Source organism: Nicotiana tabacum, chromosome 24, assembly GCF_000715075.1.
Source record: "Nicotiana tabacum cultivar K326 chromosome 24, ASM71507v2, whole genome shotgun sequence".
Classification (NCBI taxonomy): Eukaryota; Viridiplantae; Streptophyta; class Magnoliopsida; order Solanales; family Solanaceae; genus Nicotiana; species Nicotiana tabacum.
The window spans coordinates 17,905,359-17,928,204 of record NC_134103.1 but is presented as its reverse complement, the minus strand read 5'-3'; the positions used below and the strand labels follow the sequence as shown (position 1 = coordinate 17,928,204).

Below are 22,846 nucleotides of genomic sequence, written 5' to 3'. Positions count from 1 at the left end.
CGATAAATTCCATCAAACCGATAATTTGAGTTAAATCGAAAAAAAAACTTGACTATAGTTTGGTTTGACGTTGGAAAAAATAATCCAACCATAACTGGTTTAGTTTGGTTTTAACTAAAAATATTCAAAGCGAAATCAAACTAACCCGACATTATATGTATACAAGTTTTAAAATATTTTATACATAAAAATATTTATTGTAATTTAATTTATATATATATTATTTAAACTTTTTCATAGTCCTCTGTTTTAACATATTATTTCAAGCTTGGACTTTTAAATGTTCTATAGTCCATACGTGTTAGTAACTCTAATAAAACTCAAAGCAAAATCAAATCAATACTTTATTAACAAAAGAAATTCCATTCAATTCTAGGAACGACAATAGTGTTGGATATCTATTTTTTTTAGTTGTACGTTGGTTTACATTAGATAGTGAAAATGCATATATAACTTAGTATTTTTTTTATTTAGTCATGTAATTAATATTGAGAAATTACATAATAATACAGTCCACAATCTAACCTTGCAACCGCATGACCCAGATATAAGTTTCAAATATGTAGCCCAACATCAGCTGGCAGAGATCCGAAAAATAACCTTAATGTTTTTATTTTTTTTTGGCACAATTATTTTATTTATTTCCATTCTTCTTCTTCTTCTTCCCCAAGTTTATATATTCCTATTACAACTATAAAAACGTAAAAAAAAAAAAAAGACCTAAATCTCTTCTTCTCCAAGTTCTAAATAGACAAATTTGCTCGAGAGTTCTTGTCACGACCCAAACTAACCCTCCGTAAGGTGTCGTGATGGCACCTAGTCTTTACGACTAGGTAAGCCTAAAATTGCGGAAAATATAAAGAAAATACAACATTTTAAAGATAAACAATATATTTTTAAATAGCCAAGAGTAGTACCACTCGTCATATACAAAATAATTTTCCAAGACCCGGAATATCACTAAGTCACAAGCTGCTATAATCTATGTAACTTTATACAAAAGTCTGAAGATAATAAAGAAAGTCTCTAGGCGAGGGAGTAGAAGGGGACTCCGAAGATCTGCGGACGCAAGCAGAAGTACCTTGAAGTCTCCTAGAATCAGCATCACGCGCTAACCCCAAGGCTGATAGCTCGTACCTGGATCTGCACACGAAAAATATGTGCAGGAAAGGGTATGAGTATAACACAATGGTACCCAATAAGTGCCAAACCTAACCTCGATCGAGTAGTGACGAGGTCAGGTCAAGGCCCTACCGGAGTAAATATAATAAATTAAATAGTAAAAGATATAAGTAAACTTTACGGTAACACGATTAAAGAAATTCTCGAAAATTTATCAGTCAAGGAAGCCCTCGGCTCAGAACAAGGTAAACATAGTGGGGAATCTTTCGGGATACCGTCCCGTAGTTTCAAATAAATATGCAGTACATGGGGGATCTCCCGGGATATGTTCGTAGTCCCAAAGTAAATATGCAGTACTGTGGGATCTCCCGGAATACGTCCGTAGTCCCAAAGTAAATATGCAGTAGTCCCAAAGTAAATATGCAGTACATGGGGATCTCCCGGAATACGTCCGTAGTCCCAAAGTGAATATATAGTACATGGGGATCTCCCGGAATACGTCCGTAGTCCCAATTTAAATACGCAACGCAAGATGAAATGACATGTATGGCATCGAGTTATACAGTTTATACTGGACACAGATAAGGCAAATAAGGCCTTAACTAAACATGACGCACAGAATGTCAATTAGGCAGTTAAAACACGTAAGCATGCTTCGCTAGTCTAAGTTTCACAATTAAACGTATTAGTGCAATTTAATAAGAAAAATAATTTATGATTTAGAAAGGAAAAACGGAATTTTTGCAATAATAGCACGTGTACGTACTCGTCACCTCACGTACACGGCGTCCACACATCTATTAATATCAAACACCTTAAGGGAAAAGTCCCCAATATAAGGTTAGACAAGCCACGTATCTCGAACCGCTCAAATCAACTCGATATCACGTTCTTGCCACGAGAATCCGACTCCAAATAGCCCGAATCTATTCAAAACAGTACAATACCATCAATACGCGCTAATGGAATAAATTCCACAAGAAAAACTATAAAAATTAGGCCAAAACCCGTAATTGGCTCAAACCCGACCCCCGGGCCCAGGTCTCGAAACCCGACAAAATTCACGAAACTAGAAAGCTCATTCACTCACGAGTCTAACCATACCAAATTTACTAAAATCCGACACCAAATGGTCCTCCAATCCACAATTCAAACTTCCAAATCTCTAGCCTCCAACTTTCAATTTTCACCTTAAATACACATTAACTAGGTGGAAAAATACATGTCAAGGCAAGATTATTGACTAAAAATAAGCACAAGAAACTTACCTCAAGAAATGCAGCGAAAATGCTCTCAAAAATCGCCCTAACCCGTGTTTGCAAAGTAAAAAATGATAAAAATTGCGAAGCCCTTCGGTTTTAATCAATGCCCAGGTATTTCCGCACCTGCGGAACCTGGGCTCTTACCTATGGGTGCGCTTGTGCGAAAAACATGCGCATCTGCGCAACTCACTTTCCCTCTCTGCCTTCGCACCTGCGACGAAAGGGCCGCACCTGCGCGCTCGCGCCTGCGGATATCCCTTCCGCATCTTGCGCATTTGCGGGCATCGCAGATGCGGAACTTCCTCGCACCTGCGACCCCAGGCCAACTCTCGACTTCTCGCATCTACGCTTCCATCTCCGTATGTGCGGCTCGCGCACATGCGGTCTCTTTTTCGCAGGTGCGAAAACACCAGAACCAGCAAAGATTAGAAATTCCTCTAAGTCCAAGCTTTCACCCGTTAAGCATCCGAAACGCACCCGAGGCCCCCGGGAGCTCAACCAAATATACTAACCAATCCTAAAATACCATACGAATTTAGTAGAGCCTTTAAACCACATCAAACAACACCAAAATCATGAATTAAGCACGGATTCAAGCCTAAAAATTTAAAATCTTCTAAATTCTATAACCGATGCCGAACCACATCAAATCTAGTCCGAATGACCTTAAATTTTACACACATGTCACAAATGACATTACGAACCTACAATCACTTTCGGAATTCCATTCCGAGCTTGATATCAAAATTTACACTATTGGCCGAAATCGTCGAAAAACTAACTTTCACCAATTCAAGCCTAAATCTACTACAGACTTCCAAAACATATTTCGGATGCGCTCCCAACCCCAAAATCACTCAACAGAGCTAACAGAGTCGACGGAATTCCATTCTGGATCCGTCTTCACACAGTTCCGACTACGGTCCAAACTCTAAGGCTTAAACTCACAACTAGGGACTAAGTGTCCCAAAACTCCCCGAATTTCATAACCAAACACTCCGGCAAATCCCAAAAGCAGAAACAAATACGGGGAAAGCAGATATTAGTGGATCGGGGCTCAAATTCTCAAAACCACCGGTCGAGTCATTACATCCTCCCTCTCTTAAAACAATCGTTCGTCCTCGAACGAGTGTAAAGACATACATGAAACTGTGAAAATATGAGGGTACTGGCTGCCCATATCCTGCTAGGTCTCCCAAGTCACCTCCTCGACCGGCTGACCTCTCCACTAGACCTTTACTGAAGCAATATTCTTTGATCTGAGCTTTCTGACCTGCCTGTCCAAAATGGCTACTGGCTCCTCAACATAAGATAGATCTTTGTCCAACTAGACTGAGCTGAAATCCAATACATGAGTCGGATCACCGTGATACTTCCGGAGCATAGACACGTGGAATACCGGGTGAACTCCTGCTAGGTTGGGAGGCAAGGCAAGCTCGTAAGTAACCTCCCTAACTCGCCGCAATATCTCAAAAGGACCAATGAGCCTCGAGCTCAGCTTGACCTTCTTCCCGAACCTCATGACACCCTTCATAGGCGATACCCGAAGCAAGACCCGCTCACCAACCATAAATGCCAAATCACGAACCTTTCGGTCCGCATAACTCTTCTGCCTGGACTGGGTTGTGCGAAGTCTCTCCTGAATCACCTTATCCAGGGCATCCTGGACCAAGTCTGTACCCAATAGTCGGGCCTCACCCGGCTCAAACCATCCCACTGGGGACCGGCACCGCCTACCATACAAAGCCTCATACGGTACCATATGAATGCTGGACTAGTAACTATTGTTGTAGGCAAACTCTGCAAGTGGCAAGTATTGGTCCCATGACCCTCCGAACTCCATCACATAGGCACAGGGCATATCCTCAAGAATCTGAATCGTGCGTTCAGACTGCCCGTCCGTCTGAGGGTGAAAGGCTGTGCTCAGCTCCACCCTAGTACCCAACTACTATTGTACGGCTCTCCAAAATCGGGATGTGAACTGTGTACCTCTGTCTGAAATGATGGATACTGGAATACCATGAAGGCGGACAATCTCTCTGATATAAATCTCAGCCAATCTCTCCGAAGAGTATGTAGTCAACACTGGAATGAAATGGGCTGACTTGGTTAGCCGATCCACGATCACCCAAATAGCATCGAACTTTCTCAAAGTCTGAGGGAGTCCAACCACAAAGTCCATGGTGATCCGCTCCCACTTCCACTCTAGGATCTCTAACCTCTGAAGTAATTAACCCGGTCTCTGATGCTCATATTTAACCTGCTGACAGTTGAGACACTTGGCCATAAACCCACCTATATCCCATTTCATTCTTCTCCACCAATAGTGCTGCCTCAAGTCCGGGTACATCTTCGCGGCACCCGGATGAATGGAGTACCGCGAGCTATGGGCCTCCTCAAGAATCAACTCCCGAAGCCCATCTACATTGGGCACACAGATCCGGCCTTGCATCCACATCACACAGTCATCACCAATAGTCACATCTATGGCATCACCTCGCCGAACCCTGTCCTGAAGAACTAGAAGATGAGGATCATTATACTGGCGCTCTCTGATACGGTCATAAAGAGAAGACCGAGCAACCACACAAGCTAATACCCGGCTAGGCTCTGAAATATCCAATCTCACCAACTGGATGGATAAAGCCTGAACATCCAAGGTTAAGGGCCTCTCAGCTGCCGGAAGATATGCCAAACTCCGCAAACTCTCTGCCCGACGACTCAAGGCGTCGGCCACTACATTGGCCTTCCTCGGGTGGTACAGTATAGTGATATCATAGTCTTTAAGTAGTTCCAACCACCTCCGCTGACGCAAATTAAGGTCCTTCTGCCTGGAAAAGTACTGCAAACTCCGGTGGTTAGTGTAAATCTCACAGGGAACACCGTACAAATAATGACGCCAGATCTTCAGGGTGTGAACAATAGCTGATAACTCGAGATCATGAACCGGATAATTCTTCTCATGCACCTTCAACTGTCTAGACGCGTAGGCAATCACCCTACCGTCCTGCATCAATACCGCTCCAAGGCCAATCCTCGAGGCATCACAATAGACAGTGTAGGACCCCGAACCTATAGGCAATACTAATACTGGGGCTGTAGTCAAAGCTGTCTTGAGCTTCTGAAAGCTCTCCTCACACTCCTCGGTCCACCTGAACAGAGCACCCTTCTAGTTCAGCCTGGTCATAGGTGCTGCAATGGATGAAAATCCCTCTACAAAGCGACGGTAATACCCCGCAAAACCAAGAAAACTCCAGATCTCCGTAGCGGAGGACGGCCTGGGCTAACTCTGCATTGCTTCAATCTTCTTCGGATCCACCTGGATCCCTTCGTTCGATACTATATAACCCAAGAATGCCACTGAGTCTAACCAAAACTCACACGTTGAAAATTTTGCATACAACTTCTTTTCTCTTAAGGTCTGAAGTGCAGTCCTCAGGTGCTGCTCATGATCTTCCCGAGACCGGGAATATACCAGGATGTCGTCAATAAACACAATGACGAAGGAATCAAGATAAGGCCGGAACACATTGTGCATCAAATGCATAAAGGTTGCTGGGGCATTGGTCAGCCCAAATGATATGACAAGAAACTCATAGTGACTATATCTGGTCCTGAAAGCAGTCTTCGGGATGTCCGGCTCCCGAATCTTCAACTAATGATAGCCAGAACGCAAATCGATCTTGGAAAACACCCTGGCACCCTGTAACTGATCAAATAAATCATCGATGCGAGGCAAATGATACTTGTTCTTCACTGTAACCTTGTTCAACTGCCGATAATCAATACACATACGCATAGAACCATACTTCTTCTTCACAAAAAAGACCGGAGCACCCTAAGGTGATACACTGGGTCTGATGAAACCCTTATCAAGCAACTCCTTCAACTGCTCCTTTAACTCCTTCAACTCAGGAGGAGCCATACAGTGGGGAGGAATAGAAATGGACTGAGTGCCTGGCAACAAATCAATGCCAAAATCAATATCTCTGTCGGGCGGCATGCCCGGAAGATCAGCTGGAAACACATCTGGAAAGTCCCTCACTACTGGAACTGACTCGACTGTAGAGGTATCAATACTGACATCTCTCACATAGGCCAAATACGCATCACACCCCTTCACAACCATTCGCTGAGCCTTAAGAAATGAAATGACCCTGCGGGGAGTATACTCTAAGGTACCTCTCCACTCTAATCTCGGCAAGCCTGGCATAGCCAGCGTCACAGTCTTAGCGTGACAATCAAGAATAGCATAATGAGGCAACAACCAGTCCATGCCCAAGATAACATCAAAATCTACTATACTGAGTAATAACAAATCGACTCTGGTCTCAAAACCACTAAGAGCAATCAAACACGACCGATATACGCGGTCTAAAATGAGAGAATCTCCCACGAGAGTAGATACATAAACATGGGAACTCAAAGAATCCCGAGATATCCCTAAATGTGGAGCAAAATAAGAAGACACATACGAATACGTAGAGCCTGGGTCAAATAATACTGATGCATCCCTATGATAGACAAGGACAATACATATGATGACTGAATCTAAAGCAACGGCCTCTGAACGAGCTGGAAGGGCATAGTACCAGGCCTGGCCTCCCCCTCTAGGGTAACCTCGACCTCCCTGACCTCCACCTCGAGCTGGCTGAGGAGGTGGGTAGCGACTGGTGCTGGAAGAATGGCCGGAGGACCCGATGGAGCACGTAGAGGCTGATAAGTCTGTGGAGGTGCACCCTTCCTGGCCCTGGGGAAATCTCTAACCAGGTGACGAGTGTCACCACACTCAAAACAACCTCTCGGAGGACGCGAAGGCTGGGACTAACTCGAGCCTGTATTGCTGGACTAGCCGGTAATAGCACCTCGAGTAGGAGGCATACTGGATACTGGTGGTACATAATATGGCTCCTGAGGTCTAGGAGGAGCTGTAACACCGCTGGCTACTGGAAGAGCTGAATGAACATGGCGACTCACAAAACCCCTACCATAGCGTGCTGCTGGCGCACGCGCTCCTGAATAATGACCAGTCTCTCGAGACCTCTTGGCTTCTCTCTCCTCTCTGTCCCGGGCGAACATGCCCTCCACCCTCCTGGCAATGCTTACTGCCTGCTGATAAGTGATGTCCATCTCCAACTCCCTGGCCATACTGGTCCGAATACTGGGGTGGAGTCCCTCAATGAAGCGACGAACCCTTTCTCTGACTGTAGCAACCAGAGCCGGTGCATGGCGAGCTAACCCACTGAAACAGGCTGCATACTCCAACACAGTCATAGAACCCTGACGTATCTGCTCAAACTCTGCATGTCAAGCATCCCTGAGGCTCTGAGGAACATACTCACGCAAGAACATCTCTGAAAACTGAGTCCAAGTGAGTGAGGCTGCCTCATCTGGACTACTCAGCTCATAGGTACGCCACCACTGATATGCTGCTCCCCTCAGCTGGAAAGCGGTGAAAGAAACCCCACTTGTCTCCACAATGCCTATAGTGCGGAGAATACGATGACACTCCTCAAGAAAACCCAGAGCATCATCTGAAGCTAGTCCGCTGAAAGTAAGTAGGTGGTACTTCTTGTACCTTTCAAGTCTGAGCTTCTCTGTCTCAGAAGCAGCTACCCTGATCTCATGCTGAACCGGAGCCACTGGAGGCATAGGAATATACTCTGGGGCCTGGTCAACCTGGACCCTCTGCTCAGGAGTGCGGGCTGCAGGAGTCTGTGCCCCTCCCCCGGCCTGAGATGTAGCGGGAGCTATCGGAAAGAGTCCAGCGTGAGCCAGAGTGCTGAACATGCTCAAGAACTGAGCTAAAGTCTCCTGGAGGGCTGGAGTAGTAATAGGGATCTCCGGTGCTGGCCCTCCAACTGGAGCTGCTGGGGGCTCCTCTGACGTAGCTCTCGCAGGTGCTCGGGTTGCACTGCGCGGTCGTCCTCTACCCCGACCCCGGCCTCTGGCGGCTCTGGTAAGGGGCTCGGGTGCCTGATCGTTGGTCCTCCCATTGCGGGTCCTCACTATCTATGAGAAAGAATAGAATAGAATCTTAGATTATTATTTTTTGGTGTCAATAACTCGCACGATAAGGAAATCAAAGAAATATGATTGTTCCTAACAGTTACATAGCCTGCCGAAGATAAGTACGGACGTCTCCGCACCGATCCGCGAGACTCTAATAAATCGGCTTGTGACTCGCGACTCCTACGAACCTAGTGCTCTAATACCAACTTATCACGACCCAAACTAACCCTTCGTAAGGTGTCGTGATGGCACCTAGTCTTTACGACTAAGTAAGCCTAATATTGCGAAAAATATAAAGAAAACACAATATTTTAAAGATAAAACAACATATTTTTAAATAGCCAAGAGTAGTACCACTCGACATATATAAAATAATTTTTCAAGACCCGGAATATCACTAAGTCACAAGCTGCTATAATCTATGTAGCTCTATACAAAAGTCTGAAGATAATAAAGAAAGTCTCTAGGCGAGGGAGTAGAAGGGGACTCCGAAGATCTGCGGACGCAAGCAGAAGTACCTTGAAGTCTCCTAGAATCAGCATCACGCGCTAACCCCAAGGCTGATAGCTCGTACCTGGATCTGCACACGAAAAACATGTGCAGGAAAGGGTATGAGTACAACACAATGGTACCCAATAAGTGCCAAGCCTAACCTCGATCGAGTAGTGACGAGGTCAGGTCAAGGCCCTACCGGAGTAAATATAATAAATTAAATAGTAAAAGATATAAGTAAACTTTACGGTAACACGATTAAAGAAATTCTTGAAAATTTATCAGTCAAGGGAGCCCTCGGCTCAGAACAAGGTAAACATAGTGGGGAATCTTTCGGAATACCGTTCCGTAGTTTCAAATGAATATGCAGTACATGGGGGATCTCCCGGGATATGTTCGTAGTCCCAAAGTAAATATGCAGTGCTGTGAGATCTCCCGGAATACGTCCGTAGTCCCAAAGTAAATATGCAGTACATGGGGATCTCCCGGAATACGTCTGTAGTCCCAAAATAAATATGCAGTACATGGGGATCTCCCGGAATACGTCTGTAGTCCCAAAGTAAATATGCAGTACAGGGGGATCTCCCGGAATACGTCCGTAGTCCAAATTTAAATACGCAACGCAAGATGAAATAACATGTATGGCATCGAGTTATATAGTTTATACTGGATACAGATAAGGCAAATAAGGCCTTAACTAAACATGACGCACAGAATGTCAATTAGGCAGTTAAAACACGTAAGCATGCTTCGCTAGTCTAAGTTTCACAATTAAACGTATTAGTGCAATTTAATAAGGAAAATAATTTATGATTTAGAAAGGAAAAACGGAATTTTTGCAATAATAGCCCGTGTACGTACTCGTCACCTCACGTACACGGCGCCCACACATCAATTAATATCAAACACCTTAAGGGAAAAGTCCCCAACATAAGGTTAAACAAGCCACTTACCTCGAGCCGCTCAAATCAACTCGATATCACGTTCTTGCCACGAGAATCCGACTCCAAATAGCCCGAATCTATTCAAAATAGTACAATACCATCAATACGCGCTATTGGAATGAATCCCACAAGAAAAACTACAAAAATTAGGCCAAAACCCGTAATTGGCTCAAACCCGGCCCCCGGGCCCAGGTCTCGAAACCCGACAAAATTCAGGAAACTAGAAAGCTCATTCACTCACGAGTCTAACCATATCAAATTTACTAAAATCCGACACTAAATGGTCCTCCAATCCACAATTCAAACTTCCAAATCTCTAGCCTCCAACTTCCAATTTCCACCTTAAATACACATTAACTAGGTGAAAAAATACATGGCAAGGCAAGATTATTGACCAAAAATAAGCACAAGGAACTTACCTCAAGAAATGCATCGAAAATGCTCTCAAAAAGCGTCCTAACCCGCGTTTGCAAAGTAAAAAATGATAAAAATTGCGAAGCCCTTCGGTTTTAATCAATGCCTAGGTATTTCCGCACCTGCGGAACCTGGGCTCTCACCTACGGGTGTGCTTGTGCGAAAAATGTGCGCATCTGCGAAACTCACTTTCCCCCTCTGCCTTCGCACCTGCGACGAAAGGGCCGCACCTGCGCGCTCGCGCCTGCGGACATCCCTTCCGCTTCTGCGCATCTTGCGCATTTGCGGGCATCGCAGATGCGGAACTTCCTCGCACCTGCGACCCGAGGCCAACTCTCGACTTCTCGCATCTACGCTTCCATCTCCGCATGTGCGGCTCGCGCACATGCGATCTCTTTTTCGCAGGTGCGAAAACACCTGAACCAGCAAAGATTAGAAATTCCTCTAAGTCCAAGCTTTCACCCGTTAAGCATCCGAAACGCACCCGAGGCCCCCGGGACCTCAACCAAACATACTAACCAATCCTAAAACACCATACGAATTTAGTCGAGCCTTTAAACCACATCAAACAATACCAAAATCATGAATTAAGCACGGATTCAAGCCTAAAAATTTAAAATTTTCTAAATTCTACAACCGACGCCGAACCACATCAAATCTAGTCCGAATGACCTTAAATTTTACACACAGGTCACAAATGACATTACGAACCTACAACCACTTTTGGAATTCCATTCCGAGCTTGATATCAAAATTTCCACTATTGGCCGAAATCGTCGAAAAACTAACTTTCACCAATTCAAACCTAAATCTACTACAGACTTCCAAAACATATTCCGGACGCGCTCCCAACCCCAAAATCACTCAACAGAGCTAACAGAGTCGACGGAATTCCATTCTGGATCCGTCTTCACACAGTTCCGACTACGGTCCAAACTCTAAGGCTTAAACTCACAACTAGGGACTAAGTGTCCCAAAACTCCCCGAATTCCATAACCAAACACTCCGGCAAATCCCAAAAGCATAAACAAATATGGGGAAAGCAGATATTAGGGAATTGGGGCACAAATTCTCAAAATGACCGTCCAGGTCGTTACAGTTCTTGATTTGGCAGAAAAATCAACAAGGAAAGAAAAATCTGGAAATTCATGATTTGACAAAGAAATGAACAGAAATTTGACTTTATACATAGATTGTTCGAGAAAAAGTAAGAAAAATACAAAAAAATCATTTTTAGTTTTAACTGCATATGTAGTACATATACAGAGTACATGTATAATGATGTATAACTTTGTATAAACTTGTATATAGAATATATAATTATGTATACCAGTATTTCGCTGGCACATAAAAGCAAAATCAGTGTTAACAAAAAAGATAGAGGATACGAAGTAAAAACAAAAAGGGAAATCTAAATAAAATGTACCCAAAACAAAAGCAAAAGAGAAATACGACAAAATAAAAAATCAAAAACATGCAACAAAACTAAAATTACTAAAGTGTACGAGGAACTTACTTCAAAAAATAAAGATCAATGTTGTATAACAATATTTTTACATCCAATATACAATATTATACAACATTATACTCTTATTTTAATTTTGTATAATATCATATAATATTGTATAATGATGCATAACGTTGTATACAAAAACTGGATTTCATCTTCAACTAGTATGGTTCCCAGAACCACTGTTAATCAAACCCAATCAACCCAGCACTCAGGGTTCATATCACTACAAGCTCTTACAATAATTTTTAACTTAACCCAATCACTTTAGAGTTAGATTTTTCAAATCTAAGTTTAACTTAGAGCTTCAAAGCTCCTTCAATGGAGTTTCGAATATGGCGACAACAAAACTTCAACTTTAAATTTGGACACCTATTAATCAAGATTCAACTATTTGAGATATATAAATATTTAGGAAGATTAAGCAACTTAGTAAATAAAATATTTTAAATCAAGTTTGATATCTATAAATATTCAGATCTATGTGAGTTAAAAAAGAGAAAGAAAAGAGAAAGCAGAGAGAGACGAGTGGAGAGTATCTTGAGTGTGCTCGGAATAAAGAAGGAAGAAAATAAAGAAACCCTAGAAGTGTGTTATGGGCCAAAGGCTGAATTTTTTGTTCCAGAACCTAGGCCAAAACGGGTAAGGACTTCAAACTTGGGCCACTTGCGGTTGGGCTGTTGGGCCAAGTGACAAGGGGCGTAATTCTTTCAGTAGTATTTAGTACTTATCAGTCATACTTATTTTAGCATGACTTAGTCCAATGTCATAACTCTATCTTACATTATTTTGTGTTATTTTCTTGAGTAACACCTTGTATTGTTGTAGCCTACTATACAAAATAAATTTTGGAGTACAAGTTATATGTTTTGTACTATGGATATTTTACCGGATAAAAATTCGAGAAAAATCGAGATTGAAAATCCTGATTGTTGTTAGTTTTGATTTGTTTTATAAATTTAAAAACCCAACATAATTGATTTAGTTTGGTAATTGAAAAATGCGAAGCAATACCACATATATACACCCCTAGTTAAAAGCACTATGCTGGTTTTCCTTTTCTTGTTTTGAGCTGTAAATATTCTCAAAATTTTTTATTTACCAAAAAAAATAAAAATATGTTGAAACAATTGTTATGATAAATTCAAAATACGACCCCATATTTACCTTGCAGAAACCCTAGCAGCTACTAACCTTACCAGCGGCTCAGTATAAATTCTCCTATACCCATCCCCATTCCAAAACCCTCGAATCCAAGAGAAGGCACTGCAGATGGGTAAAGTGAAAGGAAAACATCGTCTGGACAAGTATTACTACCTAGCTAGAGAATGCAGATACCGTTCAAGAGCTGCATTTAAGCTTATCCAGCTCAATTCCAAATTCTCCTTCCTCCATGCATCTCAATCGGTTCTCGACCTTTGTGCCGCTCCCGGCAGTTGGATGCAGGTCGCCGTTAAGAAAGTACCCGTCGGCAGCCTTGTTGTAGGCGTAGACATTGTTCCCATTAGGCCAATTCGAGGTGCAATTGCTGTACAAGAAGATATTACTACTCCAAAGTGCAAATCAACCATTAAAAGGATCATGGCTGAAAAGGGTGTTAGAGGGTTTGATTTGGTCCTCCATGATGGGTCCCCCAATATTGGTGGAGCTTGGGCTATGGAAGCTACTCAGCAGAATGCTTTGGTGATTGATTCTGTTAAACTTGCTGCTGATCTCTTAGCTCCTAATGGGACTTTTGTTACTAAGGTACCTATGTATGTAGGTTTTCATTAGTGGAATATATGATTATTATATTCGTATGGATCTTATCAAGATCATTTCTTTTTACTTACTCTGTAGTTGGTTCTCCTTTTTTTATTTGGTTGTCGGATGCTTGCTTTTTGTTGGGCTTCCTACTTAGTATATTAGTATAAAATATGTGAGTAATATATTTGTCTTTTATTGCCGGGTTGCTTTACTACTTAAATAAGCACACATGCGATATGTAAACATGATTATAATATGAAGTCTTAATTATTTTAATATCATATTGGATGTTATCAAAATTTGATTTGTGGTATCTTTGTAACTTTCTGACTCCTTTTTGGCAAATAATTTCTGTTCTTTGTCTTTTTTCTTGTGGGGTTGGTGGAGGGAAGGTGGTTGTCTAGTTTTTTTTACCTAGTATTGATCTGTCTCTCTGAGTACACAACTTGTGTGTTGTGTCCTATTATTCTGGGGATGGGTGCAGGGAAGCTTTATTATGTTATTTGTCTATGTATTTTGGGTGGGTTGGGAATATGGAAAATTATGGATTATAGTATCTAGTTTGTTACTTTAGTATTCTGTGATACACACACGTGTTGTTTGTCCTGATGGGTGGGGAGGCGAGAAGCTGTTAGTTGTAAAGTTAATATTTTCTTGTTGACCTTTGTACTGTTATTCCATCCGTTTGATGCTACTGCTGCACAGAAAATTGAGACCAAAATTGTTTAGCATACTGATCTACTGTCTGATTTTAGGTGTTTAGATCTCAAGACTATACTGCTGTTCTTTACTGTCTAAGACAGGTATATTCCAATATTTAATTCCACTTTTAGGGTTTAAATGGATCAAATGAATAATCACCTTTGCATTTGATTGACAGCTTTTTGAGAAGGTTGAGGTAGACAAACCTTTAGCAAGTCGTTCGGAATCTGCAGAAATATATATTATTGGTCTCAAATATAAGGCTCCTGCTAAGATTGACCCTCGCATTCTTGATATAAAGCACCTCTTTCAGGGGGGTAAAGAACCTCCTAAGGTACTGAATTTTTTCATTTTGAATCCCCCCTCCCCCCGTATCTTATTGGCAATTGTAGTAAAGACATCTTGTATGTGTGCTTATCAATAAAAAAAAATTTAATGACCCTGTGTATGTTTAAATAGGTGGTCGATGTACTAAGAGGGACGAAGCAGAAGAGACACCGTGATGGGTAATCATCTCTCTAAAATGTATTTTATGCTTGTGCACATTGGCCTTAGTTAATGAGAAAGACTTCCAATTGGTCGTTGTCAGAACAAATGTGATTCATCTAGAGACTTCTAGGATGCTTTAAACCCCGACAGAGTTGAAAAAGTAGTGGTGCTGTCTTCTTGTAGCAGAGGACAGATTCTCTCTTTTTCACAGTCAAATGCCTCCTTTATTTGGCTTTCTTGTGTTTTAGTTCAATTTGATCTGATGATCTGCTATGAACTTGTAATCTTATTTAATTTTGTCTTGTTATCCTATTTGCATTAACATGCGCATTTGCTTCTATAGCTATATCCAAGTAAAACCAATATTGCAGGTATGAAGATGGGGAGACACTCTTAAGAAAGGTCTGCTCTGCTGCCGATTTTGTGTGGTCCGATATCAAGAGCCTTGGTTCAGTTACTTCAATAGTGTTTGATGATCCTGCTTCTTTGCCATTGAGAAATCATCCTCTGACGACAGAAGAGGTATAACTGATCACTGTTGGCTTTTGTATTTGTCAGAAGCATCCTTTGTAGTCTTTATTCTATCTGTTGCCTTACAGTTTGATGTTTATGGACCAGGTTAAAACACTATGTGAGGACTTGCGTATTCTGGGACAGCAAGACCTCAAACATCTTTCAAAGTAAGAAACAAGAAACTTCTTAGATTTTGGTCTTCACATTTGAAAAGCATGTCTTAGACCTGTTAATCGAATCTGATCGATTTAGGTTGTTACTATCCAATAAGAGGGAACACAACCTTTTTCTTATAAGTTCTGCATAAATATCCTTTCATTCCTTTGCCCTTATAGGTGGCGTATGCTTATGAGGAAAGCTTTGGCTCCTTCAGAGAAAACTAGTAATGCAAAAGCAGTAGATGAGTGTGAGAGTGAGGAGGATGAAGATAAAAGACTTGAAAAAGAAATGGAGGAGCTGAAGGGTACCGCACTGAGAAAGAAGAAAAGAGAAAAAAGGCTTCTAGCTAAAAGACAAGCCAAGGTCAATGCATATGCTTTACATGTCTCTTTCCAATTTTTGTGTTGGTATCCATTTTCTACGCAAAGTTCAGAATGCGTAACATAGGTCATTGTGTGACTGTTGAATTGTGATAGTTGAGTTTAGGATAATCCCAGAGAGAACAAATAAACCCAAAGTGTGAATTCTACTTATATACGTTTTTTTTGTTTGAATGGATTTGGTTTTATTGGTTTCAGTGCATCTTATATATTGCCCCCTCAAGCATCTATTTCAGTATCCATTGCACTCTATTCGAAGCACATCTTCTCCCATGCAGATAATTTGTCTTCCAAGGCTTCTAGCAGCTTTGCCCCCCTCCCATTTCTCCCCCTTCACACTTTTTGGTCTGTAATAAAAAAGCAGTCGTGACAGTCCATTGGTATTTTGCTTTTCAAATCTATATTCTGTATCGGTGCTACCACTTGAACTCAGTTTTTTTCTGAATCTAATATGCATATCTTGAAAATCTTTTGGTTCATCCTCGTGAAGATATTGAAACTTTGACCATCATTTGTGTTTGTATTCCTTATTTTATCGCTAGCTTACTTTCCCTCCCTTCGTTAAATTGTCAGGGCAAAGCACGCGACGCGTTGGGGATGCAGTCAGATGCAACTGAAGATGGTTATGTTGATCAGGAGCTGTTTTCCCTAACATTGATCAAGGTATGCCCACCTCACTCTTCTTACTTTGTTACTTAATAGTAACTGCAAACCTTACTCAGATTAAGAAAGCCTTTTTACTCGAAGTTGCCTTTGTGAAGTCAGTCATTCCTTACTTCAGGGAATTGCTCAGTTGTGTATATAAGAAAAATACAGATTAATGTCCTGGTTAAAAAGTTATGGTCTGTCTGGTTCCAGGAACTTTTCTCTTTGGTATCCATGTCATAATTTTGGTATTAGATTTCAAGTTTCCAGTTTTGCAATTATTATTCAACATCCTGCAGTCAAATATGCTCAACTATTGAATTAACACCAGTGAAAGTAAAGGTGATATACTTCCTCTTTCAGTCAGAGGGAATAAATTTGGAGTAACCACCCCTTGAAAACTCGTTTTATAGGTTCACCCCCGGCCCCCCAAACCCCCTCACCCACCACCTTTGAGAATGAAAGCAGTAGTGTTCATAATGTAGATCTACATTAGATCCCAAGTGGAGGGTAGACCTGCTTATACATGTTAGCACTTTTCTTTGTCTATTATCCTTATTTCACATCCAGTAGTGGTCTAGCATGAATTAACTCATCATTTAGTTTTCATCTTTTTCTTTTTTTATTTTAATTTGCTGTTAAGCTGAGTGTCTGTCCCACATATTTCAGTGCAAGAGAGGTGTAGCAGCTGTTGATGACAATGAATATGATGATGAAACTGCTGGAGTAAATAGTGAAGATGATGAAAATGATCTGGAAGCCCTGGAGAATGCATCTAGCGATGTGGACTCTGAAGAAGAACGCAGAATGTACCTGACTGTTTTACTGGCTCTATTTCTGAAAATGATTATTTGATTGATTGTGTACCACTGCTGAAACTCGTTCATAAATTTTCAGACGCGATGATGAAATAGAGAGGTTGCTTGAGGACCACAATGAAAGGTATGTGGATCGAGAGGAAAGAAAAACAAAGCGGAGAAAGCAATCCAGAGTATCTTACTTGGATGATGGTAAACTCTTGCAGGTATAATAATTAGTTAGCTCAAACTGGCAAATAAAAACTATATTTAGTGTCGATGTCTATCTCTTCACACTTCTACTTTGTCAACTTTGTCTAATCTCTGCAAACCTAAATGACATTTTTTTGTGTGGGTTTGATGATTAAATTTTTGTTGTTGAAAAAACAAAGAAACAAATGAGATACAATTTTGAATTGGACGGGTTGGGTTGTTTAGTTAATGTTGATCCAACCCATTTTGACCCAAGCAAACCTTGGGTGGGTGGGTCAATGACACATTTGATGACCCAGACCATCTTCACTGTTTATATTTTGCCTCAACCTGCCCAGCCGGCATGGCACTCGTACTGCTGTAGGTTTCTAGTTTTCTTTCAGCACCCAAACACTATTATTATGATTCTTTTATTGAACCAATTCATTTGTCTTTGTGGCTTCAACCAAATTGTCTTTTTTTGGTTTAAACAATAAGTTACAAGGATTGAGATTCTTTACTGTATGCCAGGCTGGTGATGAAGATGGTAGGACTCATTCTGCTCAAGACACTGAGTTTGATAAGGGAGAGGATGAAGTGAATCCTCTAGTCATACCTCTAGAAACCGCTCCAACTCAAGACGAGGTTGTAAAAACATGGTTTACTCAAGATGTTTTTGTTGAACCAGCAGAGCAAGATTTGTTGGACAAGTATAATGGCGACAATGAAATGCTAATAGGCCGAGTAGGAGAAAGTGTTCCAAATTCTAAGACACAGACTAATGAAGAGTTGGTCCAAATCCCAGCATCTGAGACAGTAGAAGATTTTGAGATTGTTCCTGCACCACCTACAGATTCAAGTGATTCCTCGTCTGATGAGTCAGATGAATTTGGTGACGGTAGCGATAAAAAGGCTGAAATAGTGGCTACAGCAAAGAAGCTGATTTTGAAAAGGCAGAGAGAGGAAATGATGGATGATGGTTACAATAAGTATATGTTTGACGATGAGGGGTTGCCAAAGTGGTTCATGGACGAGGAGCAGAAGCATCGACAGCCAATAAAACCAGTGACGAAAGAGGAAGTTGCTGCAATGAGAGCTCAGTTTAAAGCAATCAATGCTCGTCCTGCAAAGAAGGTAGCAGAAGCCAAAGCACGAAAGAAAAGGGCTGCTCAGAGAAAGCTAGAGAAGATTTGGAAGAAAGCTAACTCGATATCAGACCATGCAGATATTTCTGATCGCTCAAAGACAAGAATGATCGAACAGCTTTACAAGAAGGCAACACCTAAAACACCAGGAAAAAAATATGTAGTGGCAAAGAGGGGTGTTCAAGTGAAGGTTGGCAAGGGGAAAGTTCTTGTTGATCGACGAATGAAGAAGGATGCAAGAAGGCATGGAATGAGCAAGCAGGGCCCGAAGAAGGGAGTACAAAAACTGAAAGGTCGACGGAAGGCTTCAACAACAGGCAAGAACGGGAAGTTGATATAAACAAAACTGGAATCTTGAGGATCTTGAAATATAAATTAACTCGAAAAATGTTCTTTTAAGCAGCTCGTTGCTAATTATTATAGTGTTTAGCGTAAAAACTAACATCAAGGAAATTTTAAATGTAACGTTAAAATCCCATGCATTATACTCTCCTTTTTGCTTTTATTAATGGCATGGTAATCTTATTGTTTAATCTCCTTAAAATCAAGGTTATTATTCTTAGTCTTTTCGAGCTAAATGTTGACTAGGTTGTAAAATGAATGTAATATTTTGTAAAATCGCATATTATAATGCGGTAAGTTAAATGGCCAACCTGTAATGTGTATCTGGTTTATGATTGTACGTTATTCTGCGGGCATAGTATATCTTTCATATAATCTTGTCAAAATACAGTTAATTGATGCCAATATTCTTGAAGAAGCAATTTTGTTGTTTGATAGTTTTGGATACAGTAACAGAAGAAAAATTGTTTGGTTTATGCACAGAGTGGATTACAAAGGAGATAGTAGAATACTGGTAAAATGATACTGTATAGTAGCCATAAAGATAATAGTTGAAGAAATGTATAAAATTTGTATATATATACACTCTGTATATTATGTACAAAATTATACAAATTTTATATACTTTTTCGGCTACTAGATGTAAATAGTTTCTGGCACAGGTTAAAAGTGATAATACCCTGCACCACAGGTCCATGCAATTTTCCAATTATATATAGTGTCCTTTGGGGTTTGCTTTTGAGATACATGAGGATTATAATACATGGTCTAAAAGCAAAATTAATGTTCAAGCAAATTGTATGATGAAAATTAGAATACAAAGATAAGAAAGGGGGAAAGCCAACTAGAACATAAAAATCATTTGATTCGTCTTTGAGTAACTTAATAACGTAGTGGAGAAGATGCACACCTTTCTCCGAAGCTAATTGTTCATTGGTTTAAAAGCTCATACACGAAATGAGAGCGATTTATGTAAATACATAGGTTAAACGCACTATTTCTTGACAACTGATATGGGAAATGTAGCAGTATATAACTTAAAATTCTAGTTATTTTATATTATAAAACCTTGATTAATCACTACTAGAAATACGCTAAAAACCGACCAAAAAAATCGATCAAAGTTGGTCGGTTATGGCTAATTATCGACCAAAACGCGACCATTAGGGTATGGACGGTGTTTCGATGGTCGAAATGGCTTACCGACCAACGTTGGTCGGTAGCTTAAAACGACCATCTGACAATTTTAAGTACTTACCGACCAACTTTGATCGGAAACATATTTTATTAATTTAATTTTACCGATTAAAGTTGGTCGGTTTAACTAAATTATATTTTTTTTATTAATTATTAAAATAAAAAAAAATCGACCAACTTTGGTCGGTAATTGAAAAAATATATATTTTTAAAATAATTAAAATTAAACATTACCGACCAACTATGGTCGGTAACCTCAACAGTGCAGGCAAAATACCGATCAAAGTTGGTCGGTAATGTTGAATTATAGGAATTCAATGTTCATTAACCGACCAACTTTGGTCGTTATTTTGAAATAATTTTTTTTATATTAAAAACCGACCAACTTTGGTCGGTTTTTTGTGGGTTTAATTTTGGCATAAAATGCCTGTTTTGGCAGCTACACCACCTGCCAGCATACCAATACACCTAATAACAACTGAATAATAATAATAATAATAATAATAATAATAATAACAACAACAACAACACAACAACAACAACATAACAACCAAAACATTCAATAAATACTTTAAAACTAACAAATTAAATTCCAATTGAACATAAAAATTCAAAACCAAGTTAAAACTAATTACAACTAGTTCAAAACTGGTTCTATTTGTCTAGTTCAAAGTATATAAAAGTCAAGGGGTATTTTCTACAACATCATCATCACCGTCTGATGAACTTTCATTTACAAGACGGTATAGAGAACGGTCTTGTGGAGGACGGAAAGAACGATCACGGGGAGGACGGGAGGAACGATCACGAGTAGGACGGGAGGAGCGATCATGTGGAGGTCGACCCTCTGGAGATGACTCACGAGACCGGGGCAGCGGGAAAGCTCCACTAGATAGGAGAGTTCTGATCTGAGCTTGCATGCCAAGGAATTGAGCATCTCTAAGCCTTTCTCTTTCCTTGGCCGCTTCTAGCTCGGATGTGAGCTTTGTCACTGTCTCCCGCATAGCGGAGAGGCTCTATCTATTAAGTTGCTCGCCTTGCGAGGAAGTCCCTATTCCTTGCATTCCACACTTATAACGATAAAATTTTTTAGTAGGAAACCCGTATACCTTCCCCCATTTTGGACCGCCAACAGACTCTAACCATATTCTTTCAGCATCCTCGTCCGAAGGTTGGGTTGGCTCACCCGATTCACCAGCTGGATGACTACGGATGAATTCCTCCACGTTACTTTGATAGCTACCCTATATTATTTTAAATTAAATTAGTATTTCAAATTTTTTATAAAAGTAAATTATAATACTTAAAGAAAATTGAAAGATTACATATGCAGTCAAGGCCCGGTCCTCGACCACTACAAAAACACGTAATTATTGTGGCGGTTATATTACGGCGGTTCCAGAAAACCGCCACAAAATCTAATTAAAAATGGCGTTTTGCCGGCTGTCGTATTAAAAAAATTTTATTGCGGCGATTAGAACCGCCGTAATATTTTAATCACAACAATTAATACTATTCCCCCAATAAATTTTAATATTTTCCCCTCACATTTTGAGACTCCCTCCAGAATTTTCCCAATTCCTTTCCCTCCATAGTTTTAGTATCAAGTGCAACATTCTTCGTTTTAGGTAAAACTCATGCTTATCCAACCCGACAAATTTCCCCCAATTTCTATTTCCCTCCAGATTCATTCTTCTTGAAGGTAAAACTCACGCGTATCCACCATTCCTTGTTTTAGGTAAAACAATTGCAGCTGAGGCATGGAATTCATTTAGAAGAATCGAGATTCAAATAAGAAAAGTAGCTTCAATAATCTTTAGGTAATGTAGCGATTAGGGTTCATGTTTAGTACCAAAAGTTCTTTTTCTCTTTATTAGGGTTCATGCATGTAGCGATTTTCCCCAATTCTGTTCTAATTTTTTTTCCTCAGTCCGATAATCAATGATTCATTCAGTCAATTAAATATATAACATCCAAAATAGTAATTGTCACGACCCAAAATTCCACCACAAGCGTCGTGATGGCACCTAGTCTCTAAGACTAGGTAAGCCGGTTTCTATTACATTTTGAAGCCATTTTTTTTTATTTAAATAAGTAACCAAAACTAATAGCGAAATAAATATGAATATACAACCTCCCAAGACTGGTAATACTGAGTCACAAACTCTAACTGAATACATGGAATGATCACGAGGACCGAATATACAATAATGTTTGATTACAAATTAACAGTACAATGAAATAAAAATACTCCAAGGGACTGCGACGACCAAGCAGCTCTACCTTGAATTCTTACGATCCCGCTTTAACTCTTCCCAAGTCCGATATCTCCAATACTTGGCTCTGCACAAAAATATGCAGAAGTGTAGTATGAGTACGCTACGGTCGGTAACCAGTAAGTATCAAGACTAACCTCAATAGAGTAGAGACGAGGTACATTCAAGACACTCACTAGTCTAATAACCTGTGCAATATAATATACAAAATAATAGGAAACAAATAACAATAGGGTAACATAAAACAACCAGTGATATGCACATCAGACAACAAAAATACTATTAATATCGCTCAACAATTAATAAGTACAATTACACCCAATTAAATCAAGTCCTTCAAATAAATATCTTTCACATATAATTCTTTCAAATAATTCTCTTTCAAATATAATTTTCTCAAATAACCATTTTTCAAATATAATTCCTTCAATAAATCTTTTCAAATATAATTTCCTCAAATAAATATCTTTCCAATACAATTCTTTCCTATAATACTTTCTAAGTAAA

General features: G+C 40.2%; 1 protein-coding gene across 1 annotated transcript; it reads left to right on the top strand.

Moving 5' to 3' along the window:
* Window positions 1–12,920: 12,920 nt before the first annotated feature.
* LOC107760171 (uncharacterized) lies at window positions 12,921–19,068 on the top strand. Its single transcript, XM_016578189.2, has 11 exons — window positions 12,921–13,502; window positions 14,258–14,305; window positions 14,383–14,538; window positions 14,664–14,710; window positions 15,065–15,215; window positions 15,312–15,373; window positions 15,542–15,728; window positions 16,319–16,408; window positions 17,060–17,199; window positions 17,288–17,414; window positions 17,911–19,068. The coding sequence occupies exons 1-11, from the start codon at window positions 13,029–13,031 to the stop codon at window positions 18,862–18,864; spliced, it is 2,436 nt and encodes an 811-aa protein (XP_016433675.1). The 5' UTR covers window positions 12,921–13,028; the 3' UTR covers window positions 18,865–19,068.
* Window positions 19,069–22,846: the final 3,778 nt, after the last annotated feature.